Here is a 12,109-nt window from a genome sequence, read left to right as displayed (position 1 = left end):
GCTTACCTTGAGCTCTGCCTCTGTCCCCTCCAGCTCCAACCCAGCCAGACCCAAAGCTGCTGCTGCAACTTCTGCCTGGCTGGGCCAGGACCAGGGCCAGGGCTGCTGCCAACTACCCCAGACAGCAAGTTGGGGAGGGAGAGAGGAGACAGGAACAACAGGACATGGGGGATGTGGCTCTTAACTCCCCCCTCCCGCTCCATTTACACACAAACTGCTTTCCACACCACAGCAGTGGGGGATGCTAAGAAAACAAAAATTTAAAATGACAACCCTCAAATAACCAGATTTTGTATGTGGAACAAGTATAACAAAATTTAAAATTGATTGTATACATGGAAATTAAGGGGGCGGGGAGCGTTTCTCAACTTCAAGTAGTCTTAGATTCAGGTAAATAGCAGAGACTGTTGATTAGGTCATTTAAACAAAAATAAATAAATCAAAATCACCCAAGCATTCTCTGTAAACTACCCACAAATGGAAATTTAAAAAAGTGACCACTGCTGGCACCCTTTGACCAGCCTGCAGCTCTTTCCTGACCTCTAAATATTTCCGTTGTCTATCAAAATTTGATCTATGAGAAACCGGCCCCATCAGCATGGACTGTGCTGGGCTGCTGTCTGTACTGACTTCAGAAGTAAACCCATGCTTGATTAGAAGCGACAATGTCCTCGTTTCTCACCTGTCTGCACACCAAAGGAACGCCACTGTGAAGCATGACACCCAGTAGACACAAAGGAAATACACTTGGCCCAGTGCAGTGTCAGCCTTGCAGTAAGCTTATTCCCTTGGAGTGTTTAACATTATGCTGGGCATTCACCATTAAGGCAGATGCACTGCTTTTGTCTGCTAGCTCAGGACACAGCCTGTGCTTCATTATGGTGCTCCTGAGTAGTTATTTGATGTAGACATTTGACAAGTGTTAGATGGGGTCCGGGGGGAGGCAACTTACCAGGCTTGGGCTTCAAGAAGCCATTGCTCACATCATCACAGTTAACAGGAACAGACTCTCCATTCACTTCCTTGTAAATATCAAACTCTCCTGCCAGTGTATGGATCACTACTGGCAGGTCCTTTTCCCGTACCTGTGAAGGGGAGGAGAAATGTTTCCTTGCTCATGCTTTAGCTTAGCTTCCACTATCCCCCAGAGTCTACTGGTCCCCTCTGCCTTCCTCCTGCTCATACACTGAAAGAAGAACCAAGATTCAACTAGTTCTTTAACCCAACTGACCCATCTAACACATTTCAACTAAGCACCTTGCATCACCATTGTAGACAGAAGGAAGATCCCTCTAGGATCTCCCTTTTTATTACAAGACTCACCCTTGTCACCCTCAGAAGAGCATTCCACTACCTAACACCCTGAATCACAACCTGGTGTCCAGGAAGTGAATACATTCATCTGACTATGAAGATCAGGAGCATCAAAATCACCAGGGCCCACAAGCTAGAAGAGTGGCATGGGCTGGTCCGCAGGCCAGACAGACCCCCCGCCCCCAGCATACCTGATCTAGCAGCCACTGCAGCTAGTCTGGGATCTGCGCAGCATCTGGTGCAGATTCTGGAGTGGTCAGAATGGGTGCTGCAAGATGGCACCATCTAGTCAGAACAGCAGGTGAACTGCTTGAGGTGGTCACCCCAGCCAGACCACACCACACATGGTGCCCACCCCAGCAGCTTCAGGACCTATGCTGCATGCAGAACCTGCAGGTGCCATTTGCCATGCAGGTCCTGGGCCAGTTGGAATAGGCATCACGTGTGGTGGACATCCCAAAGTGGGAGCCATATACAGTGCAGTCTGGCCAGGGCAGGCAGTGTGCAGCATAGCGGCCACTCCAGCCATACTAAGCTGCACGTATTGCTGATTCCAGACCAACTAGAGCAGCTGTCAGATGCGGTATAATGGGGAAGGGGGAAAAAAAAAAGGGGGTACATGGGCCTAATCCGGCCCTCAGACTGGCCCCATGCCACAGATGTGCATTGTGCCCCAGGCCTGACATGGCCTTTTAAACTGGCCTCATACCATGGGTATAAACTGTGCCCTGTGTGGGTCTGATCAGACTCAGAGGCAGCACTGGGAGCCAAATGGGAGGGCTCTGCAGACCAGATCCAGCCTGTGCACCATACTTTTGACACCTCTGCAATAGATGAATGGTGCAAAAGCTCTCATTATTGTTACTCAAATGCACCTTTGTGAAGTCGCTTCCCTATCTTCTTCCTTAAGGCCAGATAGGGGCCTCCACTTGTACCCTATAGCCAAGAGGGCTTGCTCTAGATCATGGGCATGGGACTCACCAAGATGAAGTCTGTCTGGTAGGTAGACAGCATCAGCACTGAGACATTGTGCTCTGCCAGCGGTGCAATGACTGACTTGGCAATCTTTGTCACTCCTGCAGCCTGGAAGCTGGTAGACGATCTGCCATTGGATAAGACGTTGAGCACCAGCCAGGTGGAATCCACCACCTGCATGAACTCAGATAGAGGCAGCTCTGAAATACAAAGAGGCTGTAAGAATTTTTGCAGGGGCTCTGCCTCCACTTCAAGACAGTATCATGAGATAATGTCAGGTCACTATGTTACCTGGCATATAACCCCCTCTCCCCAGAGCTTCAAACCACCTTTTGTAAAGTACCTGATGTTATTGGGCTTGTTTACAATTCAGAAAATTGATATACATTATATAGAGGAGGTGCTCAGTTATTCTGCGCTAGCCTCTGGTTTATCTTAACTTACTTTTGAAGTGGACTGCAGGGTACTCCTGGGGCAGAACTTGAGTGGCTACATGGGCAGTTAGAGCAGAAATCACCGTCTTGGAACACTTCCCTCATGTATGAGTGTAAACTTCTATTAACATTACACTCGCGCTCCACATCTACTTGCGGTGTCCCTAACCATCTCACTTAGTTCTCCAGCCACTGCTGTTCCACATCCTGGCAAAGCTTTCTGAAATGGGATTCTGGGAGATTCTCAAAGGTCCTCAATGCCCTGTGGGACAGCACTGAACTGTTGCAGGTTACATGCACCCATACTGACTTAATTCTTTCTGGTGCCAAGACTACCTGAGACTCAGCTGGTTTCTTACACTGCTTCATGCATCTCAGTTTGACAGCTGCTGAAACACATGCAAGCCAGCAACGGCTGTCTTTAGATCACTGGATTTCTCTACTATATGACAGGCCAACAATTCAGTACCGAGTGAGAACAACTCCCTGAGTTTCTGACCCCAAGCTGTCCTCTTCAGAGTGCAACACTGCTCTGTAGTGCCTGGTTCTAAGTGAATGCAATCCCTGCTTGGCCCAGAATTAAGCTTTGGAGAGAAGAGGACTCGAGACTAGTGCTGTTCAAGCCTACCAGGCTTTAAAGGGCATTTATAGATGTACTCCAAGACGTGGGGGGTGTGCTTTAACTAGAGCAGCTCCAAGAGCCATATCTAAATAAAGTACCTGGAGCATCATGTGCATCAGCATCCCTGCGCTGGAAAATTGCAACAGGGGTGTTTTAACTAAAGCTCAAACAAGCTTTAGTTAAAGTACCCAGTGCAGGGACATTGATACACATGATGTAGGAGGCTGCTGGAGCATGGTAATTACCAAACTCCAGCCGACTTGATTAGTTGAACTTGCTCCAATGCACTGCAATTACAGTGCATTGGAGCAGCCTCTGCATGTGTATAGGTGTCCTAAGCACAGTGGTGAGTTCCCTGGCAAACAGGAGAACCTGGACTAGAGCAGGAGCATGGCAGCTCAAATGGGAGGTTAAAGGAGCTGAATGTGCAGACCCCAGCTGGGTCCATCCTGCACTGGGATGTGGTCAGTCAGTACCAGAGATATGCCCAGAACAGTGCTCTCTAGCCTGGTCACTCAGGAGGCTGGCATGAAAGTCATTCATTCATACAAGTAACCAGCAGGGAAAAAATACTCTCCCTTTCCAAGCAGGGCAAGAATGGAAAAAAATGGCAGCTTGTCAAAGGAGACCACAGGAAGTCTGGAGAGCACATGCAGGTAAGCAATCCCCACTTGGCTACAGTGGGGAATTCATGGGACGGGGTTGAGAGTTGGGATGTCTGTGCATGGCTTCCTCACAGCTTCAGACATAAAACTGTACAGCCAGTTAAGCTATGCCAGGGGGTCATACAACTGCTCCCAATCCCCTAAGCAGGCTGTTCAGCATGGCAATGGTATTATTGTGTGGGAAGGCCTGTACTCAGTCACTAGTAGAGTGAGTCCTCCCCACAAGGCAGCTGTCAGTGCTGCCAAAAGCAAGAACTCCCAGTGCTGCCAAGAGCGTGGAACATGCCCAGCTCCCAGTCCCGGAGCCAACAAAAGCAAGTGCTGCACAGCACAAGCTGGAGTCCATTGTGCCCCAGCCAGCTTCCAGGGCAGGGAGGCTCTGCAACACTTGCTCCTCGGCATCTCCAGCAGGAAGGTCACTACCATGCAAGTACAAGCGCCCACAGCAGGTGCCAAGGCTGCTTCCCACACCCAGCTACCTTTCCTGCCTGGGACACTTCCCAGGGCTGGAGTTCCTGCCAGCAAGCTTCCTGTATAGTTGCAGCATTTCCAGCAGGAAGCCAGTCCCTGTATTCTAGGTTGTAACAAGGCAGCTCTGCTGAGTTGAGGGAAAACAAGCAGGCAGGCTTGGGAGCCGTTGAAAAGCAGGGAGCATCACAGGAATCCATAAAACTTCAACAACATGCATGAAAGACCCTCCCTTTGCCATGCAGCAATTGCCAACCTGCTGACAGGAGAGCCTACTGAAGCTGCTGCTCTAGTACAACAAGTGATATCAGTTTCTCTAGTACTGATTTGTTAAGGCTCACCAGCTCCAAGCACTGTACTAGCAGGACCAGGACACCTCAAGAATTCTCTACAGGCAACACTGCTGCCACGAGTGATGGCTTGGTTCCAACAGCACAGCATAGCACACATTACCAGTGGCAGGGCTTGCTAGACTGAATCAACTGTGCCTGGTGCATCTTGAAGGTTTATGTCCAGCTTTGCACAAATCTTAGGACACCGAATCATGCCCCAAGTAGCCAAAAGGAATTCCAGCCTTACATTAATTAATTAGCATTTTACAAGTCATCAAGTGTTTTACAGGTCATATGAGCCCAGCATTCAATTTCTGCCCAGGGCAGGGAGTCAGACTTGATGATCTGCTCAGGTCCCCTCCAACCCTACATCTATGAATCTGTCTCCAGTGTCTGAAGGATGCTGGGAAGCAAGACATTGAACAGCAACAGTAGGAAGAGAATCTTCTAACCCAAATGGTGTTCAGAGACCCAGCTCAATGCAGATCAAGGAAGGAGGCTCCTTCAATCTCCACCAGGATCAGGCCCAGTTCAAGACTGCAAGTGGGATTGGGTTTGGATTCAATACAAGTAAAACTGCACAGAATAGATGGGGAGTTTATCCTGTAGTCCATTTATGAAAAAAGACAGGTTCCTTGTGCGTTTTGGTGCCACCACTGCCTGCCTCAAGCGCAGCCCAGCCCAACACTCCATTGGGAACAGCCCAGTACCACCCTGGCCCCAGTCCAGTGGCAGCCTGCCCTCACCCTGCATGCACATCTGCCTCCACCCACCCCCCATGCCCTCCCAGGGGTGCAGTGGGAGCCCCCCCTACCCATGCACAGTTCAGTCCTGTGCCCTACTGCAGCTGGGCAGCCCCATTCCCTCCCCCAGGGCCTTGATCTGCCCCCCTCCCCTCCTCAAACCAACTAACCAGCCAGACCCAACTATTCTCCATGCTCCCAGGCTGCACTGCGGCTGCATACACGCATACGGTATTTAAAAACAAACAAACAAAAAAAACCCCTGCCACATCAGTTCTGCACACCCCCTACAACCTTTTTAAGAACCCCTAGGGGTACATGTACCCCCAGGTGACAGCCAACAAGTTAAAACAATTAATGTACTTGGTCTTTTCATATGCCAAGTGCTCCTCCTCAACAACAAAAGAAATCTTCTGGGTTCTTTTGCTCTCCTGGGCAAGAATTTATGTAGCTGAAGCCCTGGAGCCCAATAAATCAGGGACGGCCCCAATCCAGCCTTAAGCATAGTTGCAGCCCACAGCTTTCACCAAGTAGAACTGGGACAGCTACCCCACCTGCTTCACTGAGACCATTCCACAGTATAGTGTTATTCCACAATAAGGCATTACTTATAAAACCAGAAGGAACAAGGACCAGAAACAAAAGCAATCCAATACATCTGGTATCTAATGGAAAACTATCCAGAAACAGCAAGCTGAATAAATCAGACCGTGACCAAACCCAGAGGCTGTTTGCAAGAGCTGACCGACTTGACCCCTGAGAGAGATTTCTCCCCCAGGATTCAAAGCCCCCATTCCAATAAAGGCATAGTTTTGTTTTTCAGATGGGAAAATAAAAGCCTATGGTCTCATGCATTGGGAAGGCTGGCTGCATCTCCAAGAGGATACATTTGGAGATTCTCCAGGACCAACCCCCTAAACCAGTGGCTTTCAACCTTGGGACTAGGTTGTATGAGACTCCGGGCATTCCTAGCAACATACCAGCTCAGTTTTTTTTTTTTTTTTTTTTTTTTGGGGGGGGGGGGGTGTTAGTACAGAAAAATAGAACAATTCTTCTGTTGCAAAGAATTCAGAAAGATCAAAATAGGTCAGAATGTTTTTAATGATACGGATTCTTAGTTGAAGCCTCTGAATTTGGTCTTGTGAATCATGTTTGTACACCCAAGTGCTAACACTGCATGGCACCCCACAGGACACTTAAAAGGATCAAGGTACCCCATAGCGCATCATCTTTCTGGTTTACAATCATTGTCCTAAACAAAGTTAAACTTACAATACAGTGGTCAGATTATTTATTGACCTTTGCAGCAACACATCACAGCATGAGCTGTTAAATACTTCCTATACCTTCTCATCCCACTATAGAGTTGGTCCAAGTCTAACATCTCTCTCAACAGAGCTGATCCAGTAAAAGACATTACCTTAACAAACCAGGCACTCTCTCATCTTGAAACATCAATTCCCCATCACACACAACTTTCTCTCTCTCTTATGCCTGTTGAGAAAAGATCACACAGGAAGTTTACAGACCAATCAGGACAGAGTGCCATACTGGACAAGATACCTTCCTCACCTTGCTTCCACTCGCCAGAACTAAGACACAGGGTGCTGTTGGTGTTTTCAGAGCATAAAACCTTAAGGCACAGGCTCAGAGACCAAGTGCCACTGGTTAGTAGTTGGTTATCCAGGGAAATCCTTTTTTGTCCTCTATTGGTTCAGCCTCCCATGGTTTTGGGATGTCACAAAATTAAGTTCAATTGCGACATTCTTTTAATATGGACTCAGAATAATACAGCAAAATCTTGGGTCTAATGTAGCTAACAGAGCTCTAACAAGCATTTCATTCTGACTTTAGGACGCTTTAAATTTGGTCAGAACTTCCATACAGATGTGGTAGTACATGTCAGTAGTTTATAGTTCTGTCCTTAACCAATCTGCTGTCAAGTCAAACAGCCACGTTCACTCATCTGTGACACATCTATAACATCCAATGACTAGTCTGACTGTTAAATACTGCCTGTAACTTAACACTCTGGGCAGCGAGCACAACAGCATTTCTGATAGAGTGTCAATGCCAAGGTGAAGGGCATCTTAGGAATAAACTATGGGTGTTTTCCACACAGAAGTTTTGCCACTCATGTAGGTGGTTCCCTCACATGGCTGTGTAGGTAAGCAATTTAAAACATTTTTTTTTTTTTTTTTGTTTAGCCAAGACCTCTTCTTAAGTGGCAGACTAATGTTTGGAACCAGGAAGGAATGTCCTCCAAGTGAGAGCGCTAAGGACCACAATGCCTTTCACAGTCCTCTGCTGCATGGGACACTTACAGGCACTAACCAAATCCCTGTCCCTACCTATTGTCTGAGCCCAGTAACACCCTGGGTCTCTGCAAAACAGTTTAGTCTCTACAGCAGGGGTGGGCAAAACGCAGCCTACGAGCCAGATCTGACCTGCAAGGCCATTCTATCCAGCCTGCGGGGCCCCTCAATTTTAAATTTTCAAAATTTTTTTTCTGTCTTGGTTCCTGTCAAAAGTAGCAGGACACAGGGGCAGCAGGACCCAGGGGAAGACCAGTGGATTCCTGCAACAGCAGGGCCCACCGCACCACCGCCCCCCCCCCAGCTGGAAGCCCCAGCAGGACCTTCTGGCCTGGGACCAGGTGGGTGCCCCAGCACAGGAAGCTCAGGTGGGGGGAAGCAGGGGGCAGAGAAGGAGCTGGTGCAGAGTGCAGAGAAATGTGGCCCCTCTCCCACTTTGTAGCCAGCACCCCACGCTACAGCTGCTCACAGCTCGCATGGGGCTGTCCCGAGCAGGCACAGGCAGCCCCATGCGGGCTGCGAGCACCTGGAGCAGGGAGCACCAGCCATGGTGCGGACAAAGGGCCGCTTTTCCCCACTCTGCACCAGCTCCTTCCCTGCTGGTGAGCAGGGGGTTGGGGCTGTGCGCTGCCCCCTGCCTGTACCATGTGGCTGAGGGGGGACTGGGAGTAAGTACGCATGGGAGCACAGGGTCTGCACCAGTGTCCCAGGGCCAACACCAGCAGGAGCACGGGGTCCCAGCTGGCAGGGGCTCTATGGAGCCAGGCCAGGTCCCCACTCTCCCTGCTGGTGCAGCCCAGCTTGGCCCCACAGACCCCTGCCAGGCAGTGCCCTGCTCTGGGCCCCATCAGTTGCAAGATGGTGACCAAGCGGCAGGGAGCCTGTCAAGGGGTGGGGCCTCCCATGCGGCCCTGGACAGCTTGCCAAAACTGGGTAAGCAGCCCTCTACCTGCCTCTGCTCTAGAGCACAAATGTTTCTCTCAGTTAACCGGCTCTAAGGGCGAGTGAGCAAAGCTTAGTGACCAGCAATTTACACAATATCAGACTAGGTCAGCAACTCTTAAATCAGGGTGACAAGGTGTTCAAGGGTGCTGCAAGGTATCACGCTGTTAGGTACATAAACATGATTCACAGACTAAACCTAGTGATTTCAGATAGAAATTCACAGTGCTAGAAACATTCTATGGTCTTTACAAGTTTTTTTGCAACAAAAGAGTTGCTTTTTTTGTTTGTTTGTTTTTACACACACACACACACACACCAAAAAAAAAAAAAAAATGAAGTGAAAACTAGAACTCGCATTTTTCACAAGGTGCCTCAAGCCTAACAGTTGAGAACTGCTGAACTAGAAGATCCTGCCACCCTTCCAGTCCTGAATGTTCAGCTCAGTGGCAGTTGCCAGCCTGAGGCAGTGTCCGGCACCGCAGGAGACTTAAGCAGGCTTGGGACAGAGCAGCAAGGCCCAACAACCTTCCTGGGGAATTTGAATACATCAAAGGTAAAGTGCCCACTCCCACTTGGTCCCCTCTCCAAACGAGAGGGTATATCCAAATTAAGCAAGGCTCAGCCCTGAACAAGGTGGATATGAATGGATGAGCGGCTCTAATCAGTTTGGAGCATTCAGCCAAGTCCACCCCGGACAGGATCCAGGAACTCATTACGCAAAAGCTGCATTTGTTGGCATCAGCCAGGCATCCCTGTTGCTTCCTTCCTGCTCACTCAGTGCTGTAGCTCCCCCCTTTTCCCAAGCCACAAACAGGTCCTGCTCACTTCTGGTCTCAACTAGATTTTGCCAGCAGATGTTGTGACCTCCACCTCACCCCCACCTTCTTCGATCAACTAGGGGCAAGCCAAAATGATCTCTGCAGAAAAGTCAGGAGGAAACAGCTAAATTGTCAAAGCCATTTGTAAAAGCCCTCATCTGGGAGTTTGAGGGCTGCCGAAGACAAGATGACACATGGTCTTTTGGTTCAACTCCCTAGCGACCCTCCTCCCCACCAAAGCAGCTTACCAGTGGTACGCCCACTGTTCTCCCTACCATGAACTAGTCCTGTTCAAGCTTAAAGTAATTCAGGTTCCTTGCCTTACTACTAGGTATGCCAAGCAGGAGCAGAGATTAAACAGCTTCCACCTTCACTGTCTCGGAAGAAAACTATTGGCTTGGGATCAACAATGGAGAGATCCTTGAGAGAACTGGCCTACAGTGGATCCAGATTACTCCGGATGCTCAAAGGCTTCACTGGCTGGGGGGGACACAGAGTACGTGCTTCAAGATCATCTGCTGAAGGCTGTGCTCTGTGGACAACTTGAGAACCACCTGCATCGCAGAGGAAGGCCAAAGCTACAATATAGTGACACGGTCACGCATGATCAAGAAATTCAGCATTCCCACTTACAACTGGGAAAACCCTGCCCACAATCACTCCGTCTGGAGAAGCCAGGCCAAAGCTGATGCAGTCACTGCAGAGAGCCCAGGCCAAGGCCTGCAAGCAAGCCAGGAAACAGTGCACTTCAACCTCCATCTGATGAGCAGACCTGCAGCCACCGTGGCAAGGCTTCTCTCACACCAAAGCCGAACACCATTGACCGACTGACTTTGTCACATCTCCTTTCATCTGCCGAGATGTTGGACAGCCATTGAATACTTGGAAGACAGCTTCAGAACTTCTCTCCTCTGCTCATTGGAAATCTTCTGTTTCCAACCTAAAATGTATCCATAACCAATCTGCAGTTGTTAGATCTTGTGTCAGTGTACGTTGTATTCCAAACGAGGTCTTATTGATACCACTGCACAAGGCTTTGGTACATCCCTGTCTCCGCTGCATGCATCAGTGGTCACCACCGATTTCGATCGACCGGTGGATCCTCTTGAAGTTGACCTTGGGCTGGGGAGGCTGAGCACCTGCTGCCCCAACATGGGGCAGCACTGGCAGCTACGGCAGCTCTGAGGTAGGAAATGAGGCAAGGGTAGGCACCACACAGCTGGTATGGGGTGGGGGATGGAGCTGCAAGCAGCTTATCGGGGGGGAGGCACGCAGGGATGGGGGGCATGAAGCCCAGAGGGGCACGGGGAGGCATGTGCCCCTGGATCTGCCAATGGGGCAGGATGGGCTGCAGGCTGGGGCCAGGGCAGTGCCAGCTCTTCCTTGCTGGACTGCTGTGGCAGCAGCACTCGGAGTGAGGCCATGGAGGGGTGGGCGGGGGAGCAGTCAGGAGCAGCGTTCCAGCCCGCAGCTGCAGCCCACCCGCCCTCCCTTGCCCCCAACACCAGCATGGGACAGGCCCGAGAGAACAGCCCAGCACAGTCTGGCCCCTCCCGAGGGCTGGGGGGCAGGGGCTGGTGGGTACACAGGAGGGTGGGCTGCAGCTGTGGGCTGGAATGCTATGTCGGACTGTTCCTGCCGGGCCTGTCACATGCCTGAACTTTGGGCAGGCAGCACTGGGGCTAGAAACAGTGGTTGAGGGGGCTACGCCTCCCCGCTCCCGTGGCATTGTTCCCAGCACTAGCACCACCTCAGCCCCAGCCCACCCTGCCCCACAGGCAGATCCAGGGTCACATCCCCCCCCGCCATGCCCTTTGAGGCTATGTGCTCCCCAGATAAGCTGCTTGTGGGTCCATCCCCTGCTTCACACCAGATGCGTCCTACCTGCCCAACTCAGATCCTCAGCAAGGGGGCAAGCACTGCAATATAGAAGTTAGTTTTTGAACTCTGTGCCACTCAGTTCTCAAAAGTTATGAAGGGTTGCCTCAAGTTCAGTGAGAAGTGCCTTGAGTCCAAAAAGATAGGGTGTATTACAGTGATACTCAAACAGTGCTCTAGCCTTTTCCATAGCTGTGTTCCACTGCAAGTTCAGTCATCCTGGACTACTTGCAAACTATAAAAAACAAACAAAAACAAGCCACATTTTACCATAAGCAGCAGCACATTACTTCAGCCTAGTTCTGCAGCATCTGTATAGACAGTATGCTTCAGCAGGGCTTTTTGGCACTTATCTAAAGTTGATTGAAATCAGCTATTACAGTGGTTATCAACCGGGGCTATGCATAGCCCTAGACATACTTAAAAAGGTTGTAGGGGGTACACAGAACTGATGTGGCCAATAATGCGGCTGATAAATGCTGTGTGCATGCATGCAGCTGCAGCAGAATATACCGGCAGCCAGGAGCACTGTCCGGCAGCATGGAGACGAGCCAGGTCTGGCTGGCAAGTCTTTTATTATATGGGAAGGGGCATGGTGGG

At 50.1% G+C, this 12,109-nt stretch overlaps 1 protein-coding gene across 2 annotated transcripts in view; it reads right to left on the bottom strand.

The window, feature by feature from the left end:
* Window positions 1-12,109, bottom strand: part of GATSL3 (GATS protein like 3) — a 24,803-nt gene that overhangs the window by 5,797 nt on the left and 6,897 nt on the right. For both annotated transcript variants that reach the window (XM_019539276.1, XM_019539277.1), the window contains exons 2-3: window positions 2,296-2,489; window positions 953-1,085 (exon numbers count right to left, since the gene is read on the bottom strand). In XM_019539276.1, coding sequence (XP_019394821.1) covers window positions 953-1,085; window positions 2,296-2,489 — 327 coding nt within the window. The remainder of the gene's footprint in view (window positions 1-952; window positions 1,086-2,295; window positions 2,490-12,109) is intronic.

Source organism: Crocodylus porosus, unplaced genomic scaffold (genome assembly GCF_001723895.1).
Source record: "Crocodylus porosus isolate Cpor-Errol unplaced genomic scaffold, CroPor_comp1, whole genome shotgun sequence".
In the NCBI taxonomy this organism is placed as follows: Eukaryota; Metazoa; Chordata; order Crocodylia; family Crocodylidae; genus Crocodylus; species Crocodylus porosus.
The sequence above is the reverse complement of the archived record's forward strand: the minus strand, read 5'-3'. Positions and strand labels throughout refer to the sequence as shown.